Consider the following 12,979-nt stretch of genomic DNA (forward strand, 5'->3'; position numbering starts at 1 on the left):
TCTGTAAATAACAGGGAACTATTGCTGGTTTAACAGTGAGGGCGTTGGAAGCATTATTTTAAGAACAGGCAGAAGGCAGGACATACTGAGTAGGGAGAAAAGACAGGCAGAAAACCCAGTTAAAAGCTAGTGGGAAGGAACAGATATCTGAAAGAAATTTCAGAAAATGGTTGACAAAAATTGGCCAATGTTAAGTTACGTGGATAGAGGAAGTCAAAGATAAAACCAAGGTTTATGTCTGGGTAATTTAAGGCATGATAAAATCACCAAAACAAAGTCAGCATATGGAATCAGTTTTGAAGGGAAGACTATAAATTCTATCTTTCAAATAAAGTGAGCATCCAAACAGAATTGTTGCCTTATTAAATAATCTTTAAATGTCATTTGTGGCCCTGTCAGCTGTCTTCCTAAAACAGCACAGCAAAGTATTCATAGAGAATTTGTTAAATGCTTAGTAATTTCAAGAGTTTCCTCCAATTCTACTTATTGACTAAATAACTAAATAACCATTTAGTCTTCTGGTGTAGGTAGACAACATTTGGTACTTTTCCATATTATAAAGGTGAGTAAATTGTAAAAATTATTAATTAAACTATAAGAGAAAAAAACGGACTGCAACTGTATTTATTAATTCTTCCTGACAAGTGATTTAGAACAATAATCACATCAATCTACCTTGAGTTTTGGCAGGAAAGTTCTCAAAGGTTCAAAAGAAAAATGAACCCAGTGGCATAAAGCATCATTCAATATCTAACAAAATGTTTGAAGCTTTATTTACATGGACCTGAAAGCACTGGTAAAATCTGGACTAAAGATAATGCTTAGAAAAATAGAGCAAACAATTTAAAATTTAATACATGCACAAGCACAGCTGAGAAATCTTGAACATTCTGCAAGCTGTTCACAGATCACAATTTTCCAAAGAAGAAAATCCCAAAGTTTGTGATCAAGATGAAATAAAACTAATATTAATCAACCAATGCATAGTTCTTGAGTTTCTATCAAACTTTGAATGGGATGCCTGTTTAAGAGCCGAACCTTATTGACAATTACCAAACAAAACCTTCTTGGATTATATTTCCCCATTGACTCTGTGAACTCGCTGAAGGTTGAGACTTTAGGCACAGTGCTTTCCAAGTGCTTACTAAATTGTATAGTTGGTCTTTCATAAATCTACCAAAGTAAGATTTTTAACAATGAATACCTCTTGCAACACTTACCCGTTCTGACCGGACACTGAGTGAGCTTCTTTGCTCACCACCCAAGATGGGGTTAGAAATTTCTCCTTAACCTTATTCTTTCATAACTCCCATGGCTTCTCACCAAATCTAACGGGTAGAATTATTTTTAGGTGACTAGTTCATTCGTTCGACACTAATTGGGCGTCTATAATGTCAAGAGTTCTCAGCCCCGAACAAAATCCAGCTCCCCGAGCTTCTTACGGCAAATTTAACTTTCATGGACACACATAAGAAAGGTTACAAAACAACTATCGAGATACATTTTCTTTTTTTTACCGGATATATTACAACTCAAGTCAAAAGCTCACAGCCCAAGCAACTCGCATACGCATCTACAGCAGGTCCATAACATTAAAATAACCCAGCTTTCCCGAGGAGGAGGAGGAAAACGGCTGGGAGTGGGAGGAGGGGCGGGAGGCGCATCCCGAGGACGTCCACCCTCCGCACGGGGAACGACTCCCTCCCCCTCCTCTCGGGCTGGAGGTGAGCGCCCCCCTTCCCTCCACTACCACGTCCCTACCTTCGCGGCCTCGGATTGCGCCACAACAGCCGACAAGACTTTCGGGGAGGAAAAGAAACGGGGAAGGGCTCGCGCCTCACACTCGACCTCCCAGCCTCGCGGGGGCGGCCGGCCGCGGCGCTCACCCCGACCCGACGTTCCGGGGATGGACCGGGAGGCCGCGGGGCCGCGCCGCCCGGGGCAGTGGCCGGAGGGTCGCACAGAGCTCCGAGGCAAACGCCCAGGCCCGGCCGAGCGGCCTCCCCGCCCCCTCCGGCTCAGCTCCGGGCCGGCAGACGGCGCCCCGGGGGCTAACTTCGCCGGGGAAGAGGAAGCACCGCGGCAAGTAACAGGCTGTGTGGATTCCCGGGGCAAGGAAAGGCTGTTCTGTGCGTCTGCCTGCCGGCACGACCGTCTCACCTCCCTTCTGCCGAGCCCGGGTGGCCCCAGCTCACCTGAAGAGGGCACCGGGACGCCGCCGCGGCCGCCGCGATGGCCGTTACGGCACGAGGCCTCCGCTCAGCCGCCGCGTAGCTCTGAAGAGAGGGGCGGGGCGCGCGTGGCGGGAGGGCGGGGCTGCAGCGCCGACTGGTCGCGAGGCCGTGGGTGGATCCGCGCGGGCAGGAAACCCCCTCCCTGCCCAATCTGATAGGCTCAGTCTCTCCTTCCACTGACGCGAAAGCTGTCTGCGCCGCGCTGGGATTGGGTGGGCCCCCCTGTCAATCAAGCGCTGTGCTGGGTGTGGAGCGAGCTGAGGCGGCTCCGCGGAGAGGGAGTGAGAACGCAAGAAGCTCCCTGCTTGACCCTGAGTCTTGTTGCTTTTGTCTCCCCGGCTGTTCTGGCTTATTACTTTGGGCCTTCCTCCTCAGCGCCACGGGAGACTCTACAGCAGAAATGACTGCTTCTCGAGTTCAGCCCCGACTGCTCTGGGAGCTTCCTTCTCGTTTCTGCACCAGAAGGTCTTGCCAGCGGAATGTTCTTAGGGCCGGGGAGCGAAAAAGAAAAAACAAACAAAAAGGCCTGGAAATGGGGACCTGAGAGAAAAATGTAAGACATATGCTTAATTTGAGCCGCAAACCGAAATAAGCTGAGTCTGAGGGCCTTCAAAGTACCCTGGTGCGTGGGTAGCTTCCCGTCTTGGCTGCGGTAGCCTTGCTGTGAGGGGGGACAGTGACCTTGGGTGCCGGGTCTGCCCATTCTTAGCGGCCCAGCCCCAGCCCCAGCCACCAGCCGTGAGAAAGTTGGTTCTCCTCAGACCCGTGCTGCAGCTCGCCATCACCTGCCTCGTTCCTCCCCAGACATCTCTGGGGCTCTGCTTAGGCGATGCCCCCTCAGGGAAGCCTGCTGGGGTGCACAGGTATTTTCCCCATCCTGCTGTTGAAAGGACCTGTCCATACCCCTACCTGATTGTAAACTCAATTAAGTCAGAAACCATGTCAGTATTCAGTTCTTCCCCAGTGCCTAGCACATGGTAGCTCGTCAGTAAATATTGTTTAAAGCGTTAATACATCTTCCATTCCCATTTTAAATCCTGGTCCTGACTGTAAATTCCAAGAGTTTACGCTTTTCTGTATTTAACTTCAAAATTATTCGTTTGGGTCCTGATAGAGGAATGTGGTTCTCTTGCCATATATAGGATCACAAGGTCAAGCACAAATCACCCATGGTCCCTTCCTGGCCTCAAGTTGACTGGGACAAATGGACCACGAAATTCTGGGCAGCTACTCTGTCTATATCCCATAATTAGCATCTAAAGTCAATAATGCTAAGTGAATTTTGGATTTATTCTGAGGGTCTAAATACCTGTGTATATTTTATCATGGCTGATGTGGACTGAATTGTGCTCCCTCTCAAAATTCATACGTTGAAGCCCTAACCCCCCCAATGTGACTGTATTTGGAGATAGGGCCTTTGAAAGGTAATTAAGGTTAACTGAGGTGATAAGAGTGGGGCCCTAATCCTGGAGGATTAGTGTCTTTATAAGAAGAGACAATAAGAAGAGACAGCAGAGAGATTGCTTTCTGTCTTCACAACACAGTGAGAAGACAGCCATGTGCAAACAAGGAAGAGAGCTCTCACGAGAAACTAACCATACTGGTACCCAGATGTTGGACTTCTAGTCTCCAAAACTGTGAGAAATTAAATTGCTGTTTAAGCCACAGTCTGTGGCATTTTGTTATAGCAGCCCAAGCTGTCTAATACAATAGTTTTATTTGTTGATACATTTTATAAAGTTTATGGATTGAGATATTATTACATTCATTTTTGAAGCTATATAAACCATTGTCCAGAGGTTGAAACTATTTCTCCAAAATCACATGGCAAACTGTTAGCTGCACCTGGTTCAATTCAATTCTAGTTACATGTGATGGGATTAGGGAGTGTGAATACAAATATAACAGGTAAAATAGTCCTTGCCATCAGGTAGCTTATATCATTGCCTTGAGTGGGGAAATTAAACCCAGAAAAAATATGCTGAAGTCATAAGTTTAGATTTCATTTTGTGTGGGAATATGTATTTTGAATGGGCCAATGATCTGAACAGACCCTTTGTGAGATTTTGATCCAGATCTATTGACTACTGTGTGCCATCTATTTAAGTAATAGAAGAAGTAAGGGAGAGAGCTTTTTCATAAAAGGATTTTAGTTCCCTGTAAATATGTGTTTTTCTTTTAATCTTCCTTTAAAAGTTCCTTCATCACCCATTCTTACCAGGAACTCTTAAAAAAAAAAAAAAAGAAAGAAAGAGAAACTAAAAAGATATGAGAAGGAATTGAAGAAGAAAAATAAGGAAACAGCAATGAGAGAGGAAAGCATTGGGTGGAAGGGTAGATAGACAGAAAGTCATATATTGCAGTATGGTGTACTTAGAAGGAATGGAGTCCATGTTCGTAAGGGGTGGGAGTTGTCCCAGACAAGACTCCTTTCACACGGTCTGTCTCCCCAACTTCCAAATATAAACATGCACTTGGCTGCTTCTTCCTCTCTTTCAGCAGAACTCAAACCAAAAACGGGAATCAACCCTGCTAATTAGTTATGAGTGGACTAGGGACTAGCCAGGATCAGGCAACAACATTTAGGTCAAAACTTATGACCTATGGACTAGAAATGGGGCCTCAGATACGGGTAGCTAATCTGTCTAGGATAAAAACATGTAGGCAGTTCACTTCATTCATCCCAAAGGAAAGAATTTGGGAAGACAAGGAAAGGAAAAATGAGCCTCCATGTCTTAAGACCTTTCCCAGGAAACTATGGAGGGCTTATAGTTAGAAATGCTTAGGACTTCCCTGGTGGCGCAGTGGTTAAGAATCTGCCTGCCAATGCATGGGACACAGGTTTCAGCCCTGGTCCAGGAAGATCCCACATGCCGCGGAGCAACTACGCCCACGCACCACAACTACTGAGCCTGTGCTCTAGAGCCCGTGAGCCACAGCTACTGAGCCCATGTGCCACAACTACTGAAGCCCGCATGCCTGGAGCCTGTGCTCTGCAACAGGAGAAGCCACCGCAATGAGAAGTCCACGCACCGGGAGGAAGAGTAGCCCCCACTCGCGGCAACTAGAGAAAGCCTGCGCGCAGCAATGAAGACCCAACGCAGCCAAAAATAAAATTTAAAAAAAAGAGAGAATGATCTGGTTTAGCATCACTGTAAGGACTATTTAGGACAAAAAAAAAAAAACTATCTACTAATCAGTAAGAAGAAATTAATCACAGGCTTGACTGTGAAGTATAGAAATTAGTGGACCCTGGTAACTAAATTCAGTTTCTATACTGAGTATTGTTACTCTTTTATGGGAATTAATTCAACAAAAATTGATTGAGTCCACTCTGTGGTACGCAGTACAATAGATACCAGAGATCTAAAAATCAGTCTTCAACTTAAAGGAGCTCCATTCAATGTCAGAGAATTAGATTTAAACAGATACTTATTTGTATAGTAAATACAGCAATAGATATGTACAGGGGGACATTAGGCCACAGGGGGAGGGGAGGTGTGTGGTAGGCAAAGAAGGGAGGGGCTTTCCACAAAGAGGGGCCTGCGTTTAAAAAAAAAAAAGGTATTACACAATAGTAGAATATTGCTAGAGCAGAAGATGACTAAAAGTGTAAACAAGAGTGGGTTATGCAAGTTAAGGGCCTTAGACTTTATCCTATAGGCAATGAGAAGCCATCAAAGGGTTTTCTTACAGCACTTTAAACTGTCATTCTGTTGTTTTCTGGCCTCCACTCTTTCTGATGAGAAGCCAGCTGTAATTCTTATCATTGTTTCCCTCTGTGTCATATATCCTTTCCTCTGGCTGCTTTTAAGATTTTGTTTCTTTATCTTTGTTTATCAGCAGTTACACTATGTTTCCAGGTGTGATTTTCTTTGTATTTATGATGCTGGGGGTTCACTTATTTCCCTGGATCTGCGGATTGCTGGTTGTTGTATCTTTTTACCAAATTTGGAAGACTTTTGGCCAGTGTTTCTTCAAATCTTTTTTTATGCCCCATTCTCTCTCTTCTTCTGTGACTACACTTACACTTATACTAGACTTCTTAATCCTTAGTACAGGTCATTCCAGGCTCTGTTCATTTTTTTTTCAAATATTTTTGTTTCTGTGCTTCAGTTTGGGTAATTTCTATTGAGATCCAGTAATTCCTGAAAAATCTGAATGTTAACATTTTCCAAAAGCACAAACACCCTACAAATGACTTTGGGTTCCTTTGGGGTATGTTTGAAGGCATATTAGGAGAACAGAAATCACAAGATACTACAACAGAGAACATAGTATTGGGTGTTGATGGACTGGAAAAGCAAAAAGGGAACACTGAAGCAGCCCAGATATAATAACTATAGAGAGCCGCTACCACCCCTAGGAGTAGTGAAAAAGAGGAATCAAGGTTGGATCATCAGGTCTCAGGAGCTCAGAGGAATGACTTGCTGACCTGTAGCTTATACCCCTGGGAGGATGCTGTGCAGCTGGTCCTGCTGCTACTGAGAGGGAGATGATGAGGCTGGGTAGGGGGTGGAGGAGTGCCAAAAGAAGCTTAAGGCTGAGATCAATTGCTGCTTCTGGACCAAAGGGCTCTTGCTTATTGCGGGGGTAAAAATGACAGAAACTGCAAGCAAACAGAAAGGAGGAAGTCCTTTATCCCCTCTGTTTTACAGTCTCCCTCTAATGCCCTTTATTGGTGGAACCTAGTGAGACACCATCTGGCATAGGAAAAATGTAGTTTGCAGGGTCTGAGCCATAGCATCACAGAGGAAAGTTATAGATGGGTGTATTTGAGGTTAAGATAGCTCAATAACTATAGCTTAATCAGCAGTACCATATCAACATTTGTTTGTGCTAAATTAGTAAAAATTTCCCAAATTAGACCCAAATTATTGTTACTCTATGTGGTTTTACAGACTTTTAAGCTCTTCTGAAAAGAATCTCAGGACACAAAGTTTTCAGTTTTCTGCTGTACTATGATTACTGTTAGTGTCTTTTTCAGGGGTAAGGAGTACCTTTACTGCAGCTCACATATATACTTACTACATAAACAAGGGCAGGTTTGGAAGAGATCTGCATAACTGAGGATGAGTAGACCCTCCCCCAGCATTCTATCTCCCACCGTAAGGCACAAAATGGCATAGACTAAGTAGAGCTGGCAGGAATCCAATCTTTTCCCTACCTCCATTTACTATGCATTGCCTAATGTGGCCTTAGCAAGGGGAAGACCAATTTCTTCTAAGGTAGGACAACCACCACTGCCAGTGAAAAACCAGCTCCTTTCCTTCGTTCCCTCTTTCTTGCCTCAACTCACTCAAGCTACTTTACCAAGCCCAATCAATCACCTCTAGTTTTCTAATGCAAATAGATGACAAAACAGGACTTGGTATTCAGCATTTCACCTTATAGATTTTTGAATATTGAAGGATTTTTGTTGAACATTTATAGAACATTGGGCATGAACATTTTACTAATTTTTGAACTTCAGGACCGCAGAATTTCCATCTGAAAGGAGTCATTTCTTCAAGTCTTATGTTCTTTAGTGATAAAAGTTAACATTCTCTACCCTTTTATTATTTATAATAAATAATCATTTTTATAATAAAAATTGTCTGTTATTTTTAACAGCAAAGAGACCAGATTCATGATATTCCACATAATTTAGTATATGTTTTTAATATATTAGACTAGAATAAAGTTTTCCACATCTGCATATATTAATTATATATTATATAGCACTCTGTCAGTTATACAACACAACATTTACAGGTGAACATTAAAATGTCAGTGTACCTATTAATAACTGAACATTAACAAGATAATAATCAGGTATTCATTTAATGGGAGAGTCTAGTATTTCCTGATAATCCTGCCTTCTTAAATTCCTCCAGTAAAGTTTATAGCCAGCAAGGACAAAAACACTAATCATAATGATTACCCCTCCAAAGACATCATAGACACTAGGGAATATATGTAACACTAGAAGCTGCAACACCATGGCTACCACAATCTCCAGATGTTGCACGGTGCTGACCAAAGCTGGATGGAATTTGTCCAAGGCATAATAAACTCCTAAGAAGGCTGCAGTAGAACAAATGCATATAGCAATGAGATAACTCCAGGTTTCTCCATCTAATGGGATGATGGGTTCTTGAAGAACGAACATAGTAGATACTCCCCAGACTGTCCCAGTCCAACCAAAGGTAAACAGTGCAGTCCACATGCTGATCTTCTCCTTAATGGATCTGTATACTATCATGGAAAGAGCAGTGGTCAGTCCAGCCATCACGGTCATAGTGTACCCAAAGGCTTCTTTCCAGGCATTTAACAAAGAATTATCTTCATCAACAATGTTGGGGATCATGACAAGACAAACACCTAAGATGCTGCAAACAACTGTAGCCGTGTCAACATAAGCCATTTTCTCATCTACAAGTAAAAAAGCCAAAATGGCACTGAAGACTGTGGTTGTGGCTCTCCACATAGTGGTCCCATTGCTGGGAGGAACTATTGAAAATGATGTATAAGCACAGGTGATAGAGATGACATTGCATACACCATAAAAGAAGAGTCGCAATCTGTATCCACTGGGTCCAAAGGGGGCTTCCTGGTAGTAACACACAACTAACACAGATAAGACCTGCAAAACAGAACGGATAAAAATCAGTTCTAGAGATGGAACTTTGGAACGATCAGAAACAAGCCTAGTGATAAGAGCTACACATCCATGAGCCAAAGCAGATCCAAACAGCACTATCCACATTTTTCTGGATTGAAAAATATTTTTTTCTGCAAAGCTTTGGAATTGTCCAATTTCATTGGTCATTGGGTCTTCTGTTGGTGGATGTTGAGTATCCATGGTTCCAAAGAAAGTTCTTCCTTTTCTTTTCATTTCACTCAGCAGGCCTTTCTTTGGATTTTCTTCCATAAAATTTCCATAGTCTTCATTGATTTCTTCATATCCATCATCCCCAGGCTGAGGATAATGAGAAGTATATTTCACCATCACCGTGTTTGGGTGTATTTTCACCCGTTTTTTAACTGGATATTTTTTGGAGGGAGAAGTATCCATTTCTTCAGGCAATCAATTCTATTTAAGAAGGAAAAAAAAAGACAAATGTACATATTCATCACTTGAAATATAGTTTTAATTTCTATTATAATCATATGTACCAATTCAATAATAGATAGTAGAGGTTGTAACAGGAGTTTTTTTTAAAAAGTAATAGGAAGAGATGATCTGGCAATATGCCTTATCAGATGTATGAAGCCCAATGAAATTGTCTACCCTTTTTTCACTCTCATCTTAAGTCTGCCCCTATGTCTCATTCTGATTTTTCTTTGTCTCATTAAGCTCTATTTTCTTTACATCACAAACAACTGATATTTTTCCATTTGTTCATTCCTCCCTCTCTACGCATCCAATAAGATAAACACAGAAAAATAAACGACAACATAGATCAAACCTTTCCTTCTCATTGTGTCCATTTGTCTGTATTATAAATTATAAATGATTAAGTCCAAATTCTTTTGTATAATCACTTCTGTATGATACCCAAACTAGTCTTATATTACAAATTATAGTGATTTTTTAAACATTTATTCTGGCTTCCCATACATTTTCAGATATTTGGGATGCACTGAAATTAGAAAATAAATAAAATGGACTTCATGACATTCATGCATTGTTGCTATATACAGCTTTTCTGATGAGCAACTGGGCAATATGTTTAAGATTTTAACTGAAACTACCCTTTAATTCAGCAATATCACATCTAAGATTTTACCCTAAAGAGATGATCACAAGATGCTTTTTACCTTACGTTTTTTGAAAAAAAGGAAAAAATAAGAGTACATATTTATATTTGTTTATATAATATAAAAAGTATAACATAAAGGAATTATGGAAAGAGACAAAGGAAGCTAATAATCATTGGGGTGGGACAGGAAACAAGAATGGAAGGAAACATTTTTACTGTATACTTTTTAATATATTTTTTGAATCATGATAATTGTTTAAAATTAAATTACAAACTAAAAAGAAAAGTTCATCTGTTATTGAGAAAAAGAGAGCATACAAAAAGGTGGGGAAAATGTATGAATAGGAGAGTTCATTGTAGCTTACCAGAATGACCCTCGATACTATGCTATGCAGCCATTAGAAATGACAATGCGGATCTTTACTGACATAGAAAGATATCCATGACATACAAAGGATTTGCCATAGTGCTGGCATATAGTAAACTCTCAATGAATATTAATAAATTCAGCTTCCTTTCACCTATAGTTAACTCTTTTGAAACACTGGGTGTCTTCTACAATGTTATTCTTTCTTTGAGACCTGTATTTGTTCACTTAGTTCTCTTTAGCTCTTTCCCCTCTCCCCAAGAACAATTTCCTATTTCCTTCCCAATGATTTCTCCCCTCCCCTCTAAAACATAAAAATTTTTAAAAAGGAAACCTTTTTATTTTTTGTCTTCATGACATATTCCCTGTTCCTTGCCAAAAACTCACCAGTTCTAGGATCTTAAACCATGGTCCAGAAATCAAATCCTATTTTGTTCTTTAACACCATCTGGGTAAACCAACTGTTCCTATTTACTCCTTTCTCTTCTAAATGACACCACCTTCAGTTGGAAGAGTCATTTTAAAAAACACCACCTGTGCCTCCAAGCCCTTCAGTTCCTAGCATGGACCTCCCTCTTGCAGTCCTTCATGCATATTGCTATCGGGCTAATCTGGATGTTCTCTTTTTCAACTTTTATTAGGATATTTCCACTTCAAATCATGACTTTAGCTTCAATAATCACAAACTGAACTAACAGTCTTGGTCTCCCAAATAGATTTTCCTTCCCTAAATTCCTCATTTATGTTTCAAATACCACCATCTTTCTAGTTCCCCAAGCTAGAAACGAAGGAATACTCAATTATCCTTTCTGCCATCACACTCCATTTGGTCATCAATCTTATTGTTTTTGTCTTTGAAATATTTCTCAGATTTTTCCTTTCTCCTCCAATTCCATTTTACCTTTGTGATTCTGGATCAGGTTTTTATGAATTCCCATCTAGAATATTGCAACAGCATCGTAACTAGCCCTCTTGAATCCCAGTCCTTCTCCCCTAAAATCCAACTATATTATACCACTGTCACATTAATGCCTTTAACAGATTCAAAACAGAACAAAAAACTTCCCTCAAGCTTTCCATTCAAGAACCTACAAGCTTTCCTACCAACTACGTCATTGGTCTCAACTCCTCTGCCTAACTCTCAAGACCCTGCCTAGTCTAGCCCCTATCGATACTTAGCTCCTTAACAAACATACTTTGCTCTGATCAGTCCAGTGTTCTCCCTGTCCTGACTTGCACATGTACATGTTTCTCTAAGCTTTTATTCTCACTAGCTTCCCCTATGCTCCCACTTTCTAAATACTGCTCATCTTTTAAGAAGGCCCAGTCCAAATCCTGCCTTTTAGAAACAAGCCTTCCCTGACCACTCTAGCCACTTATTTTTTTTCTTCTTTGTTTAACATCTGCAGTAGTTCTTCTAATTTTTGTAATCTCATCATTTTGTTATTTAGTTGTCTCAACTCAGTGGAATTTTGTCTCCAGTCATTGTACCCAAATTTGCTGTTAAATCTCTTTTCCTTGCTAGTCAGCAAATATCTTAATGATACCTCAGTTAGATCCCATAACTTCCCACTTGCTTAAAATTGTTAAAATTATGTCTTATATCCTTTCAAAGCCTTCCCCTTCCCACTGCAGGCCAGATTTGTAGCCCCAGGAGCACAAATAGGGGAAGGACGTATTCTGTTGTTTTACTCCTTCTCCCATTCCCTCCTTTTGGAGTCCTTGGGAGGGCAGTATGGTCTACCTCTGGGACACCTCCTCCATCTCTCTTTCTAGGCTCCAGCTCCCCTGGTGTATTGGCACAGGGAGGAAGGAAAAGGGAAGGACACATATCTCATACACTGGCTGCTGTTGTGTGATGGCTTTTTGATACATAAACTTGGCTAGGCTGAACTACATTCCCGAGTTATTTAATCAAACACTAATATAAGTGCTGCTATGAAGGTTTTTGCAGATGTGATAGAAGTCCCTAATCAGTTGACTTTAAGTTAATAAAAGAAAGACTATCCTGGGTGGGCCTGACCTAATCAAGTAAGCCCTTCCAAAAATGGATTAGGCTTTCCACGAGTTCAGAGATTCCAAACAATTCATGCCATTGGGGTTCTAGCCTGCTCATGACCTTCCTTTCCTTACTACCTGTGGACAAGAAGCTTTGGCCTTTGCTCATGGGTTCCAACATGCTCCTGATCTTTTCTTTCTGACTACCTGCCCTACAGACTACAAACTTCCTTATCCAGCCGCCACAGTTACATTAGCCAATTCCTTGTAATAAATCTCCTCTTGGTTCTGTGTCTCTGGTTGAACCCTGACTCTAATACATGGTGAAATTCTCTCTCTGATTACTGTCTTTGTTTCTGTGCTAACTCTGATAGGCCATTGATACTCTCTAGGTTGCAGGCATCCAAATGCAGGCTATCTTACGTAAATTCTGTAGAGCCTCCCCAGTGCACAAATCCCTGATGTGGGAGAGTCTCCTGCCCTGGGGCTATGGCCCACAGGTTTTTGCTGTTTGGGTCCTCTTGCCGGGTGGGCAGTTCTCTTGGTTAGGCACCAAAAGTATTCACTTGACCCTAGGAAAGTCACATATCCTTACCACTCCAGTGAGTATATAGGCCACTCACCACTGCCCCCTT

The 12,979-nt window shown here is 41.5% G+C and overlaps 2 protein-coding genes across 3 annotated transcripts in view; both read right to left on the reverse strand.

Annotated features, from left to right (window-relative positions):
* NCK1 (NCK adaptor protein 1) overlaps positions 1–2,282 on the reverse strand; it is an 82,878-nt gene extending 80,596 nt beyond the window's left edge. The window contains exon 1 of one of the 2 annotated variants that reach the window (XM_061194624.1): positions 2,196–2,282. The gene's annotated coding sequence lies outside the window, so the exon portion shown is untranslated. Of the gene's footprint in view, positions 1–2,160 lie in introns of both variants that reach the window. The other variant, XM_061194623.1, reaches the window with a different exon arrangement.
* Positions 2,283–8,052: 5,770 nt separating this feature from the next.
* The window catches only part of SLC35G2 (solute carrier family 35 member G2), a 30,892-nt gene continuing 25,965 nt past the window's right edge, over positions 8,053–12,979 (reverse strand). Inside the window, exon 2 of the mRNA XM_061193658.1 lies at positions 8,053–9,309. Within this exon, the coding sequence (XP_061049641.1) occupies positions 8,053–9,291 (1,239 nt within the window). The 5' untranslated portion in view covers positions 9,292–9,309. The remainder of the gene's footprint in view (positions 9,310–12,979) is intronic.

Source organism: Eubalaena glacialis, chromosome 6 (assembly GCF_028564815.1).
Source record: "Eubalaena glacialis isolate mEubGla1 chromosome 6, mEubGla1.1.hap2.+ XY, whole genome shotgun sequence".
NCBI lineage: Eukaryota > Metazoa > Chordata > Mammalia > Artiodactyla > Balaenidae > Eubalaena > Eubalaena glacialis.